Source organism: Anopheles coustani, chromosome X (assembly GCF_943734705.1).
Source record: "Anopheles coustani chromosome X, idAnoCousDA_361_x.2, whole genome shotgun sequence".
Classification (NCBI taxonomy): Eukaryota; Metazoa; Arthropoda; class Insecta; order Diptera; family Culicidae; genus Anopheles; species Anopheles coustani.
This window is the reverse complement of record NC_071290.1, coordinates 17,027,133-17,042,329: the sequence shown is the minus strand read 5'-3', so window position 1 is coordinate 17,042,329 and position 15,197 is coordinate 17,027,133. Positions and strand designations below refer to the sequence as shown.

The window sequence follows — 15,197 nt, the reverse complement described above, 5'->3', positions numbered from 1 at the left end:
GAAAGGATTTTGCTTGGATCGCGATGGCGGCCATCTAGTTTTGGTGACAGCCAGTCGAACGCAAACAACTTAATAGTATTCTGAAGCGCAGCGATAAAAGTCTGCCTTTGTGTGGTCAGATATCACAGAGCGTGATAAGCGATGCAGACAAAGTCCAAGACTCTACCAAGTAGTGGCTATTCTGACATAGACTGGCAGGTAGATTCTCTATTCTGGCATCGTGGAAAGCTGCTAAATATAGTTTGAACCTAGTTTAGACTTGTATTATCAGTTAGCAGATGTTATGAAGATCACGCCAATTCATTTCTATATGGCTTGGCTCTGTCGAGTGGAATGGTTAAGTATTTCTACACCGGGTAGGAGTATTTAAACCACTCTCTAAAACCATTTATACAGTGGAAGAAACCAAAACACGAGTGCGACGGAACTCAATGTCCGCTCTTGCTGGACAGGATACTAGGATCCTCGGTATGGACATGGCGACAGATACGTTTGATAAGGGCACCTGGGGTTAAGCTAGACATCAACGGGACACTGAATGTCACCGCATTCGCGCCGGCCGTGAGCCTGATCCGTTCCTTTCCGATAGCTGCTCGAGTGTGTTGCACTTGCCGTGTGGGTTCGTGCCACGCAACCAGCCGGCTCATCTTCACGGTCGTCAGGTGACCTGCAGGAGGCCAACAGCCCCGAAGGTTGGGGTGCTCTCGGGGCCGCATGCAGCGAGCGCCACAGTCATCGAAACAATGGGCATGTCGAACGCGTTTGACAGGTGCTGGGGAGCTGGGCCAACTCGGACCATGAACCTGCCACACGCTGGTGCACGCTGGTTTGAGAGAGTTGTCAGCTGTCGTCTGCTGGTAGAGTGACGTGCAGCGAAGCGCTTCCTCCTATTGACGAGCGGGCCATGGTGATCGTCGCACTTCCGACTCCAACATTCCACTGGTTGAGCACATTGCACCATATGTCGGTTCGGAAAGCGGATTCTCTATCCGCAGTCGCCGGTGTTGTCGTCAGCGGCACGTCCGGACCATGGCAGCTATGCTAAGCAGCGATCATCTGCGCGATGATCGTCCAAAATTTCCACATTCCATAACTCATCCACTCGATGACACCGATTCCTAAATAAGCACCGCCGTCTGCTTCCAGCGACTACCGACGCTGTTGCGGCGCTGCGAGCTATTTGTTACGATTATTACCCGTCGCTCGAAGATTGACGACAGTCGATTCAATCGGGGTTTCCATTTTAAAAATTAGATTTAAAAAGAAGGACACATACGGATGCGCGTACGAGGACGGGAGGGATGGGTGGGCCTTCATGTCCCGGTCGTGTGGGCCGGTGGGCTGGTTGTTGGCCTCCGGGATGCCCCTGATACCGACGCGACCTGTACCGTGAAACTTGACCTGCGCGGCCGAAGTTTTGAAACGCCACCGGCTGGACTGGAGCGCGGGGGAAGAGATTAGAAATAAGTCCAGTTAAATGTCACGGATCGATAGATTGATTTGATGTCTCGATGAAGAACTTTTACGGTTTGACACTAGCCGCACCGTGGACGCACCTAACCAACCATCACGGTACATTCAAAACTACTCAACCAACACAACAAGGAAATTAACAATGAAACATCAAATTATCATTTCAAACATCTGCTCCCTTAAATACATTTATCACCGAATTTCTCACTATAAATTGCACAATAAAATGTTGGAAAAAAAACATTTGTGAGTTACGGATACCGATCTGTTATAAGAAGGAATTTAGTTGGGACAGTTCCAAAAGTGAACCAATTTTAGCTCACGTAAGCCGGTGCCTATTATCCCCTTGAACCCCTATGAACATTTGTATGTTTTCGACTTCGAAACAAAAATGCAGGAATTGTCAACCCTAAAACATGGTAATGGAATGCTACATGATTTCATACTTAATTTGTTTTATCCTGTTTTTTTCTGTAAAATGTGGACGTATTGCTTTTAAAATTCAACCCCTTCACAGTTATGCTCGGGCTAGGCTCGGGCAAGCGGATGGAATCAACTCAATTTGACAGGACTCTGAAGGGGTTAAGGAACAGAAAACATGCAGGTATATTTACACCAGTCAGATTCTGCCTTCCCACTTTTGTGTTCCTTGTGACTTTACCCTTAGGTTTCCCCCTTTCGGAAATTTCTAACCATGATTAAAAACTATTGGTAATGAGGTCCTCGTGCAGCGACGGTCCCGCTAGTGCTCGGCACGGGTGCACGCCGGGGATCGATATTTAAATGAAATCAAATCAGCGTTCGATCGAGGTGTCATCTTTGTGGAGGAGCAACACCATAAGCACCGACACACCGCTGTGCAGTACGTCAATCAAAGTCGCAGCTGCAGCAGCTTCGTTCGGCGCGATCGGCGATGTGGCGATGTGTGTGGCGATCTCATACGTGTGAAAGCGGCCACACCGAGGAAGAGGAGCGTTAGTTTGGTGATTGGTTTTTCGGTGGCCTTGGCATTTCGAGGCGCGGCGATTTTTGCTGCGCCACCTTCACGGTTCAATGTGATTCAGCTGATATGTCTGCAGCGGGCGACGCTGTTAGCTGTTATCGTTGGCAAACGGGGCCCCGGAGGTTGATATATTTCTTCGCTTCGGCGGCAAGTAGGCGCCCTTTGCCATGGAAGGCGGCCAGGACGAGGAAATTGAACGCGGGATGATTTGTAGATAAGCAGTTCAAAGGAAGCCTAAAAGCGTCCGGCGCTGATGGATTGATAGTATGATGGGCCTGAAGTAAGGAGCTGTGTCACCCCGTCTAGCAACAATTAGCAGCCGGACACGAGCAGACGCGTACCATTAACGTAAATCAAGCTCATGTCCCACCCGAAAGTGATGCCTAAAATGTCAACCATTTGTTTTGATTATGCGTGCCGAGCATGAGAGCCACGCACGCGCCACTAAAAAAAAACCGGTTGTCATCTTCCGAGACGCGACGGTACGGCACGGTATCCGATAACACGGAAAACCGCTTTTCGTCGTTTGGTGAAAATATGTTTTCCCACGAGCGGCGTCCCTCTCAAGGTCGTCTCTTTGTGGAGCGGATAAATCATAGTCAACAGATTCCTGATGTCCAGTATGGCTTCCAGCCTGGAATGTCAAAACAAATAGAACCAGCATAAAATCTACCAAGCTCTATGAAAAGAAAATTAAGATGAAATTCCCGATCGACTTAAGTCACTTTTACTGGGCTGAAATCTTATCCTCATTACTGTGGAAAAGGAAAACTAAAAGTGGATCACAATAAATCATTTTTCAGAAAGTTTACAGGGCAACATTAAAAGTCAATCAATAAACTCTGATTCGGCCCTTGATAACTTGCACACTGAAAATACAACAAAATTCTGCACGAACTAGCTTTACAGTTCATTAAAATATAAAATTGAATTAAGACTTCAAAAATAAAATTTCGCGACACCCTGCACCGACACATATGCAGCATCAATAATAGGCTCTATCTGTAGTCTAAAACAAACTTTAAAAGTTTATACTAAATGATCCGCCATGCTGAAGAACTGCTACTGATAGAATTAATAAACTCTATGATAAACCTCACAGTCGAACAGTTTTCTTCAGTGTTCGATTAAAGCTAAAGCTAATAACAAATTGCAAAGCGAACAACTCGTTTAGTAGCAATGAAAAAACCTAAAGGTAAAGGTAATAACAAATTGCAAAGCAAACAACTCGTTTAGTAGCAACGAAAAGACATTATACCTGGCGGATAAAACTCCTTAGCCTCTTAAGCTGAAGCAACAGAATGAAAATTCGAGAATGAGAGAGGCCTTTCCCTTTTGTAAAATTCCGTCCCAAGTTTTGAGGATGAGATGTTGCTGTAATTTGCATCTAGTTTGCTGTAATTGCAACCAAACGACAACACCAGTAGCTGCAGGTAAGTTTTTGTTGCAGAGTTGCGCACGTTTTATTTTATTTAAATACCGTTTATAGTGTTTTATTTGTTTCTTCTTTTTTTTGTTTGTTTTGTTTTACCATCAAATAGTTAACATCATCTTCTCATCTGATCTGTTCGATTGCGTTTCACCGTTTAGTTGTCTGTTTCTATCTCTCTTTCTTCATCTCCATCTCTCCCACTCTCCCCCTCTCTCTATATCTCTCCCCGTACGTGTGTCAATTGGTTTCGCTTGACACCGATAAAGGACTGCGTTGTTCTGGCCAGGTATTAGAAAAAATATAAATTTATATATTTATGCGAATGCACCATCCGTCAGAGTACCGGGGGCCACCGCTGAACTTCCTTCCTTCCCCTTCCTTTTCAATACCGGAAGGAAGCAGTGCCTTTTAGCCCCCCTTCCTCCGTTGAAAGTCTCTTCCAGCTCAACACATAGCCAGCTTCCAAACGTCCAGCAGGTTTCGACATTTTGCTCCGAAAGCAGCGTATTGGATTTCACATGCACAATGGCTTTGGCAGGACGCACAATTCCAGGGAAAAGTGTAAGCCGCCAGCCGGCATCCGGAGTTTGGGTTTGAATACAAGCGGCGATTTAGTGAGTCCGCTTTGGAAACTCATCAGCAGGTGCTTCCGGCTTCGACTTCCTGCTTGCATGCAGTTTATGCTATCAGCTACCGTTTCTATCCACCCACACCCACATATGCAGCTCTTCTAGCACGACACCAATGCAATGGTTTTTGTTTGTTTATTTTTTTTGCGGTAGCGTTCAAACTACTGTTTTTTCTTATTTATTATCCTTTTTTTTAGATTTCGTTACAATATAATAAATAGGTTCTGGTTTTCTCGTTCATTTTTTTGTTATTTTCTTTTTGTAGTATGTTCTGTTTTCCATTCTTCTCTTTCGCTCGCTCGCTCGCTCGCTCTCTCTCTCTCTCTCTCTCTCTCATTCACCACACCTCCCTTACCGCACTTTATGAATCGCTCAAACAGAGAGTAAAATATATGTTTGGAAACAAATGCCCGCCCGGGGGTGAGAGTGTTGTAGGCAGACGCCCGCCTCACAACCAACAATCTGCCTTTCCGTTGGTTTCCGCAACTTTGCACTTAGCCGTTCTGCCCGATACTAATATCATCATCATCTACATCGCCCGATTCCGTATCTCTGTTGCGATTTGTTCCGCTTGGTTGAAAATAGGTTTTACTTACATATTGTACTGTACTTTCATATACCGTACTCATCTCCCTTTTCCGACCTTCGTCACCCTTTTTGCTTCTTACCGGCATTTGTTCTACAGCTTTCTTTTAGTATTTACGTTTATTACAACTACGCGCTAAACACTTCTCATCTCGCTGCTCTAGTATAACCTCCCATTGTTTTCCAATTTCTCACCTCCCCTCACACGGTCTAGTTCAGTGAACGACACGGTTTCGCCGGTTAATCGTTACTAGTTTTTCGCTTTGCTTCAATTTAATAAAAATGGTCATTCCCGCGGGACTCAGATTGGTGGCAACAGCAACAGATGGGGACGCAGAGTCGACAGAATCGAACGAAGGAAACCGGTTTGCCAGCCGCAACTAGTTGTGATGACAGTTCAGAGTGCTGTAAAGCGTGTATGTGTGTGTGTATGTGTTGTGTGTGATTGCTCCTTGCACCTTGTACAATCTGTTCTTTCGTAGTAACACAAAGAAGGGGTGATTTTTGCGGTTCCGGCGTACGTGTTATTTGAAATTCAACACGAAACCAAATAAATTAATATTATCTACAGTTTCTTGATTGTTTGTTTCTCCTCCGTACGCTGGGCACTTACTTTCAAACTAGTCCGTTAGAGTTGTGAGTTGTATGTCGGTGAAAGCCCCTCGAAAGGGTGCGCATTCGCTGCGAGTATTTTGCGATATCATTCTTTCTGAAGGCCCATCTGCGGCTGCAAGAAAAAGGATCCTAACCAAGCAAACCATTCTCCACGCCTTTTAAATGTGCCCCTGTCCAGTGTATAGTAGTGTTTCTGTTTCTGCACAGCACCACGGGGAGAAGGATATCGGTACAGATAACATTCAGCTTTCAGCTCCCTGCTTGTTACGCTCTATCGAGGAGGAAAGGTACATTCGGCATTAGCATACAACGTACAACTAGCGTACAAGGCTTACAAATACCGGGTAGAGGGAAACTGAATAACTGCAGTACACGTATACTATCATGAAGCGAGCTAAAGCGTTTCTGTTCTGTGTGTTGAGTGTCAAAGTTCTCAATTCCGACGAGAATCCGAAAAACGTTAGCACATCGCAACGTTTAGGTTCGTTTCCTTTTTCCCTCCATCGATTGTTTTATCCTGTGCTGCAGTATTGCATATGCAGGATGGAATCGATGCTTTACACGCGATGTAAACTTTTCCTTTAGTCACACTTTGATTTGGTTCGCCATGCATCTAGTGCTCGTTGGTGAGGAGAGGCGCCCGTTTAGTTAGTTAGCTCTCTGCAGTTTGTTTGTTATTCCTTGCTTTATTTTCTTGTTCTTTTCGCGCGTAGATTTGCCTTCGTCCGTCGGTCGCTTAACGCTAAATCACTAACGGTACATGTTATGCATAGATTATATGTCACTAGTTAGCTCTGTTCTGTTCGTGGGAGTTTTGTGACTGACTCTATATGTGTTATATGTTTGTGTGTGCTTTTTTTTCTCTTTGTGTGTGCAGTTTTAGCACGCTGGATTTTTTTAAAAATTCGCTTGCAAGGCTAACTGATCGCAAGGAAAACCGACTAAACACAAAAGGATTGAACCACCAAAGCACTCGCCATCTCCGCTAATATGTCTCTCCTTCTTTCTCCCTCTCTCTCTTTCTCGCTCTTGGTCTCGTTCTGCTTTTCGCCTCTTATATAAGTAAGCTAATATCCTTTTTATCCGTTTTTTCGAACACTTAATTTAGCGTATGGTATGTGTACTGGCTTATGGTTGCACGTACATCCACAAACGTTTAACATTCGAATAGTCGACAGCTAGTAACGAACGAGCAGACGATGGAGACGCCGATGCTTTCTGAGAAAGAGTGCCTGATTTACCGCTAACCTCCACCTGCAGCGCGCGTCCCCACTTAAAACACATATTTGTTTGGTTACAAAGTAAACGATAAAAAGAAAGCTTCCTTTTAAAAGTAACATTATACAGATGCATGCTAAGTATAGCTTTTCTCTATAGTGATAAAAACCAAAAGAAATGTGTCAATAAATGGTAAAATATTATGCAATCATTTAAAGTTTAGAACCTCCTCTTTTTCCTAATGCCATAGAAAATAAGGAAGATACAGGAAGAAAACATTTAAGTATGTCTAGTATTTAAGTTCTAAAGACATATGCGAAGACAGTGCGAGGAACAGTGAGAAAAAGAGGGATAGAGTGAGAGAGTAGGAGGAAAAAGCCTTGACGATGTTGTGGTTTGACTTTCGAAACAAATAACAAACTCCTGCGATTCCTTCTTCGCTGTGCCGTTCGTCGTTGCACGTACGTGCCGAGCCGGAGATAAGGACACACGCACCCTAAGCTACCGTTCTTGCCCGCGCAAACCTATCCCTATGCTTCCCTTTTCGTCCCGATAAGCCCACCGTTCCTCTTCCGCCGTTCGGGCACCCTCTGCCTAACAATTAAATAGCAGCCGTTCGAATGTGAACACACGTGTGTGTAGCTGGGTTTTAGTGGGCTATGTTATCCCTTTCTCCCGTTGGTTGGGTCCATGTTTCTTGTGTTTGTGTGTGTGTGTGTGTGTGTGTTTGGGTTGTAGCGAAAGAAGCGGAAGCGGTTTCCTTTTTGCACCGATGAGCTCTCAAGCGCTCAATGCGCCGTACACTTTGGCTCGCATTCCAACCGTGATCCTTTTCATCTCATCATATCCTCTCCGCTTAGGCTGAAGTGTGTGTTTCTGTGTGTGTGGGGTGTGCCTGTGTCTCTGTTGCGGTGAGTGTGGCTTCGGGGGGGTTGGTGTTGGGGGTACGTTTACTGTATAACGCAACAGGTGCATTTCTTTTTCTTCTTCTCGTCGATGACCACGTGCGAGGCGGACTGCGGGCCCGGTATCACCTGGTTGCTGATGGGTGTCGTGCTGCTGGTATTGTTTGCCGCCGCACTGCCGTCGGTGCCGGGGGCTCCGGCGGCGGCGGTGGTGTTGGTGCCGTTCTTGGCCACCACCGTCGATTCCGTCGCGCCGCCACTCGCCGTTTTGTGGGGCGATTTCGTACCGTTCTGTTGGGCCGCCTGCAGTTGCGAGGACTGGAAAAAAACACAGGGGGTGAAGCGATTAGGCACCGGCATTTTGGTTCGGAGTCGAGCCTCTAGCTACCTCGAGTTTTGTCGCAGCGCCATCTACTACCGTAGCGCCCGGGTCATCGGTGCTGTGACTGTCCTTGGGAGTGCTACCGTTCACTAAACTTTGGTCACCGGTCGGTGTGATTGGTTTGCCACCTGCCATTGGCGAGAGAGAGGAAAAGAGAGAGATTTAGTTGACGTTAGTCCAATACCCGTCGACCTCTCGGACCGCTCGGGACGTACCTTTGATCAGATTGACTATTTCATCCGCTTCCCGGGAGAGGTCTCCACCGGGTCTGAAGGGATTATCCCAGCCGGATTCAGTGCTGCATAGTACGGAGAACATAAACAGAGAAGGCGAGAGAGCACAAAGTATACCGTTAGTGTTGGTTTTCAAGGATAGAGCGATGTTCTTGGGAGTTTGTGAAAGGGTGGAGTGTGAGAGGTCGCAGAAAGGTTTTCCGGAAAACTAAAAAATACTAAATTCATTGTAACTGTGTGTGCAAAGGTTCGGTTCCAGCGGTTTTTCGGAAAGTATAGCTATTTAGAAATTTAACAAAGAATGTTTGCTTTTTATTCCTATCTCTTGATGAACTTTTAATTCACACCCAATTTTAGAAGATTATAAAATTACAATTAAAATAAAAACCAAGTGGAAAATATGTAATACGTTTCAAGAGAGTATATCTAGCAAGGAACAGCGTTTAATTTGCTTTTCGTATTTTATCTGTTTAGTCATTTGATGGCATTGCATTTTACGTTAGGAATCGAATGCGTTCACTTTGAACTTAACAAATAAGATAGAATATTACTAATAAACATAGTTCTGCTCTGTTCACATGTTTATATAATTTTGGGTGAGAAATAAGATATTATATAGATCGTGTGATGAAATCGCATTTCTACTGTCAGATACTATAGAAAACGATTGAAAAAATCGCATGCGTCGAAGTGCATAACGCCACCTTAAGGCAACATTGTAGAAATATTGCATCAAGTATTATCGCTAATTTATGCTTCGCCACTAAATTGTGTCTATTACTAGGTATTTTCTGACTATATTTTTGTTTGGATATTACTTTACTTGGGCATATAAACGTATTTTCATAGCCGCTCAACATCACTTAACTTTTTTGAATACGTTTATAAATATATTTCGAAAGCCTTATATTTTTAATGTTTTAGATCGTTCTAAATTTTTATTCGGATTATATTGTTGTTTAATTTTCTTTTTGTAGAGCTACTCATTAAACAAATCTTAATGCAAACAATAGTTTTGATGTGAAAAACAACTTGATTAAATAGACAACAATTTTTAGATAAGGACGCAATTTGAAATTCAAGACGGCCACGCGGCAAAAATGGATGCGCCATAGATAAAGCCAGTTGCCTTAGAGACAAAACATGGGTTTTGCCGCCACGATCGAACCTGTTCAGCCGCGCTAGGATGGTGGTGTTCGGCACATGCTGGAATTGCTGGTGGTGGGCCGCATACTGCGCCTGATAGGAAGGGTTCGGGTAGCCGCCGGCACTCGCGATCGCACTCGCCTGGGCGGCGCATTCCTTCAGGTACTCCTCTCGCGGTACCTCCACCACGTAGTAGAGGGCGCCACCGTGCGACTGCGACGGGGTCGTCGCCGTCGAGTTTACCATTCTTCTCCCTCCGCCCGGATCGTGTCCTTTCTTCGGGGAAAACGGAACGATCCACCCACCTTCACACACACACACTCACGCACTCGCACTCGGAAAGGAACAAATACTGTCCACTGTCACACGCGTTCGTTTTTCACTTGTTGATTAGCGCTTTCAATGCAATGGCCACCCGGTTCGGGAAGTGTGATTCATTTTCACCGCTTTTCCACGCACCCGAAAACTGTGTTAATATATGATTGTGTTAATACACGTACAAACAGGGTACAGGGTACAAACACCCTATCAAACTGTGGTCAACTACTTTTTCGCACGAACGACCAGGCGCCTCCATCTGCCACCACCAACCAGGCGCCTCCATGCAGGTCGTTCCTGCGATCCAAAATCACACACACACGCACGCAGTCGAGCGTGTAGCGAAACGTAATGTTAAATCGGGCTCCGTCTCCTAATGGGGCGACCCCCAGTCAGCGAACGGAGTAGGAAGGAGGGTGGAAAGTGAACGCAGTAGACGCACAATTTTTCCGTCATATTTTTAGCACACGCACCCTCTTTTCTCGCCAGTAGGTCAGAAGGCAGGGGCAAACGCAAAAACGCAAACCACGACGGCAAAAAAAAGCAAACAAAAAAAGAAAAGGGAACGCACACGACGGACACGAGCATCGGAGTGCGTCGTTTATGGTTAACGAATGGTCGGTGTTTCCTTATGAATAAAATTTTCCCCACTATCACATTTCCTTGCTAAGTGTCAACTTAGAAACGAGTGACTTGCATACACCAGGCGGGTTAGAAAAACCGCATGGTTGCCTCGTTCGGGTGTGTGCGTGTGTAAACACACCGGTCTAGCATCGCTCAAGAGATGAAAATGAGTAACGGAATTTGACATTCCCAGAATGGCAAGGCAAAGTGGATTGGGGAAGAAGGGAGGGGAGTGAATAAAAGAACAGGAAAATGGCATTCGGAAATGGGGAAGAAGTGAGTCGTCTGAGTTTCGCACATTCATCTAGCACGGAAAGATCACTTGCATTTGACACCGGTGGGGTGCATGAGGCCAGTGGGGTGCAGGGGGGGAAAGGAGCGTAAGAGTAGGAATCAGACAGCGGTGACACAGCGATCCTAGGGAAGGAAATTAGAACGCTTTTCCTCGCTTCTGGAACGGCCTTCGACCATTGTGCCATTGTATGACATGTGTGTTAGGGTGTGAGTGTGTATGGGCTTTACACCCATCAGAGGTGGGACACGTCAGCCAGCACCATCGTCCGTCATCATGGTCATCATCAGGTCAGAAAATGATCCACACCTCCGGGGTTCGGTTCATTTCCCGCCGATATTCGTTTGCATTGAATTTGTTGATAGCTCCACTTCCGACCCGTTAACCCGAACAACGGGCGACGGGTGTGTTGGAGGTGCAGGAGGGGGTTGAAAAAGGTTGATTGCGGCTAGCTATTGTCGGTACATTTTTCCCCCATTCTTCTATTTTTTTAATTCTTTTAGCAGTGGTTGTTTGAGATTATTCGAATAACATCATCCACTGGGTGTGTGTGTGTTTGTGTGAGTGCTTTGCGATGGAATTTATTGAGCTGATTGAAGTTCAAAGGGATGACCACTTGGTGGGCGAAGGGGCGTGGTGAGGGGCGCGTTGAGGAATAAATATTTTTTCTACTCTTTCCGACAACTTATTGCACATTCGAAGCGTAAAAAATGTCGCGACTGCCGAGTCGCGTTGTTGCGAACGTATTTGCACCACCCTACCAACACCCACACACATACACCCGTACACACACACACCCGTGACCTTTGGGGACGGTTCGGTGTTGTTTTGTTTTTAGCTTTTTCTTTTCCTCCACCGTTTTTCTACAACACTGATTTGTGTCTTTTGAGCACACATTTTATCTGGGTTGGGTTCCTCGCGTGTGTGTGCGTGTGTGTGCGTGTGTGTGCGTGTGTGTTGTTACTTAGAAAGCCTCCTCACACACACACACACACACCAACACACCTTCTTGCTCCTTGCCAGACAGTGGTTCCTTGCGGCGCAAAACTGGCGCGCACTAATTTTCCCTGCTCGCAATCGCGCTGCACTTTTCCGGTTTTTTTTTTAACGTTCTCGGTATTTGCGTGTGTGTGTACTGTTGGTGTGTTTTGTTGCAAGCACTTTTCCCTTCCTTGTGGGCATTTCGAAACCAACCCTCCCCTCCACATTCCACATGTCTCCCACGCAAGTCCGGTATAACCTGTCACATTTGAGGGTGACATTTTCCGCTTGCGCTTTGTTTTGTTTCCCTTTTTGTTTTTCCTTCAACCTGTGTTTGTGTCACTGTTCCCCCCGCCTCGTATGTCCGTATGTGCGGTAGAAGAAGTGTATGCGGATGGGTGTGTTATTTATTTATTTTTTTGTTCGTCTTCACTTATTCACACTTTGACACAAGAGGACGAGAAACTCGTCCTTCCAGTTTCGTTAATTTACTTTACACGCTCGAATCAGCGAAAAGTTATGTTTAGGGTAGGGCGGTTGATAGTTTGCCAGTAACACTGGAGTGTCCTTTACGGCACACACACACACACACACTCAAACACACAAACGATAGTAACCCGAATCCGAAGACGAAGCTTGGAATACTCTTCCTTCGCGGGTCGGAAAATAAAACAGGGGAAAAATGCTTGCTTGGCAAACCGGGCCGAACACAGTGGTGACTGGCGCTACTAAGGGATCGTATGCAGGTGCTACCTACTGCTACACTATATAACCGTCATGCGTTCGCCGTACGGAGCGCGACTAATAGTGCGAAAAACTGGCGCGATTCGTTTGCCCTCTCGCGCAACACGGAGTAATTGTGTGCGCGTGTGTGTGTTTGTAGGAGAGAGAGTGAGGGAGAAGAAGAAACAGAAAGAGAGGCAGAGTTGGTAGTAGTCGACCTACTAGCACAGAACAGAAGACAAAAAAAACATCTATTCTTCTCCGCACACAACACCGATGCCCCGCTCGCACGTTGTTCGCTCATGCGCGCGGTTTTCCCCCAACGGGTTCAGCTTTCCCTTTCACACATTTTCCAAGCACCATATCTAGGCGTTATTTTCCGTTTGGTTAACTGCCGTCTCTCTCGCTCGCTTTCTCGCTGCCGGTCGGGAAAACTTCTCAACTCAACAGTATGTTAGCTTTTCTGCTGCCCGCTTCTGGGAAAAGCAGAACGTGGGGGTGGGGGCGGGGGGGGGGGGGGGGAATTCCCCATTGGCAACAGGAATCTAAACACTCACAAACACACGCGCATGCAGTGCGCGCGCACTCCCTACAACGAGAATGAGTGGGAAAACAAAATTCCACAAAAATCGCGTCGCATATTACCAATTCTCCCTTTCGGGAAAAAATGAAGGAAGGATACGAGGAGAGTGTGTGTGTGTGTGTGTGTGAATGAGATATGAAAAACAAAGTCGAAGTAAAGCGGGCAGAGTGAAGAACTGATTTCCTTAATTCCTTTCTCTTTCCCTCATAACAGCAGGGGCATGAATTTGAACCACCCTTTTTACTCTCTCAAACACTTTCCCTCGCTCGCTTTCTCGCTCTCAGGGCGCAGTAATAATCACAACACTAACCTTCAAGAAACTACCTAGAGGGTGTCGAGTGAAATGCTGAGTAAAGGAACAGCGTCCTGGTGAGAAAATTAAATCATCCCAATCACTAGCTGTCTCTCTCTCTCTCCCTTTTATATTCTCTATAATTTTCTTTTTCTCTTTCTCTCTCTTTTTTACTCTAATCTTTTCTTTCTCTCTTTCTTCCCTATTCTCACTCGTTTCACTCTTCAGTAGCTTTTCCAGCTCCAGCGACGTCCTGGCAGTAGGGGAAAGTGGAGCACCATGAACCGGTTTGGGGCAAACTACTACAATCTGCTGTTTACAATGTAGTACTCTTTGTTCTAAACATACAAGAAGTCAAAAGCGTTAATTGTGGGAAAATGGAGTGTCGTTCCTTGGAAAGAGAAGCATATATTGCCCCAACTTTCGCTAACCGATCGGTGTTTTTATGTGTGTATTATACGGAAAACTGTCCAAAAGAGAGAGAGAGGAACCTGGAGAAGGGCCAGACGCCGGGCCGGAGGACCAGAGTAAATGAATGTCGCTGTCCAAGGGGAGGGTTCGGAAAAAAAACTTAAAACAATACAAAGCCACATTGTGGCACACGTCAGTATGTGACCCCGATTTCTAATTTCTTTTGTGCATGTATGCTTTTCTTCTTCTTGGTGCTCCTAGAGACCGTTTTCATCGCGGCGTTTTCCACGTGTTTTCCACTTTCCCCACCCTTTTGGGGCATTAAAACGATCGCTTTTAAAGTTATTGCTCGAACTCAGCTCTTGGCAGCGAGGGGAAGGAGGTTAGGTTAGAGCGGTTGGAGCTCTTATGCAATCGAACGTTGGCATTTGATGCTTCACGTCACCACCACCACCACCACCACCATTCGCGTCCGTTAAACTAGCAACAATGCAACAGAACGAACCGTGTAATCGTCCACCGTTCTACATTTTTCCAAGCAAACATTGTTGATACTTTATTGGGCCATTCTGACGATTGGACGCACGAAGGGAAGCCTTGGGGGGAGGGTGGGGGAGAGACAAACGGACGGCGGAACGTGTCGAACGTGCAAACGATCAGATCATTTTCAAACGTTTATCTTTTATCGCCACACCCCGAACTCGGGAGTTACTTGCGCTCTGCACGGGATGTTCTGATGTGGGATGGTTTAAACCACTATTAAAACACACACACACCCATCGATCGTTAACATGATTCGGGGTTGATCATCATTTAAACATCAATTAAAGCCCGCTCCCAAGACTCGATGGCCTGCATTGAGGTTCAGGTCTCGCCGAACTCCTTAGATGAGACCTACCCCTGCATCTCGATAATGTTGTGGGCATTACTCATCATCACCAAAGTGAAGCTTAAGTAAACTAAACCCTGGACTTCTGCAGCACTGCGTGGAATGGATGACTTGAGACTCAAATAAGGTTAGCTTCGTAGTCAGCTGGAAATTCTCAACTCATTCCGAGATCAGCCTAGAATGACATGCACCTTTGTACTAGGTGTAGCACACACACATATAGACCGCAACGTCTGAGTCGTAATTCGTACACCCTTTGAACCCAGGCTGGCAGGATGACTGATGATGACTTTCGCTTTTGATTGTACGCGAGTGAAATATGCTGACGAAACTTGCCAGCTGAATGCATCTAGGTCCAGTTGGTGGTAGATACCAAAGGCCTATGAGAAGACGGCTAGCGCAGAAGAATACTAACTTCCGTGAAATCAAGTTAATTTAGGGTTAAACAGGACGAAACTTGACA

At 45.8% G+C, this 15,197-nt stretch overlaps 1 protein-coding gene across 1 annotated transcript in view; it reads right to left on the bottom strand.

Moving 5' to 3' along the window:
- Nucleotides 1-3,829: 3,829 nt before the first annotated feature.
- Nucleotides 3,830-15,197, bottom strand: part of LOC131268685 (uncharacterized) — a 41,245-nt gene continuing 29,877 nt past the window's right edge. The window contains exons 5-7 of the mRNA XM_058270938.1: nt 8,458-8,540; nt 8,249-8,370; nt 3,830-8,178 (exon numbers count right to left, since the gene is read on the bottom strand). Of these exons, the coding sequence (XP_058126921.1) occupies nt 7,906-8,178; nt 8,249-8,370; nt 8,458-8,540 (478 nt within the window). The 3' untranslated portion in view covers nt 3,830-7,905. The remainder of the gene's footprint in view (nt 8,179-8,248; nt 8,371-8,457; nt 8,541-15,197) is intronic.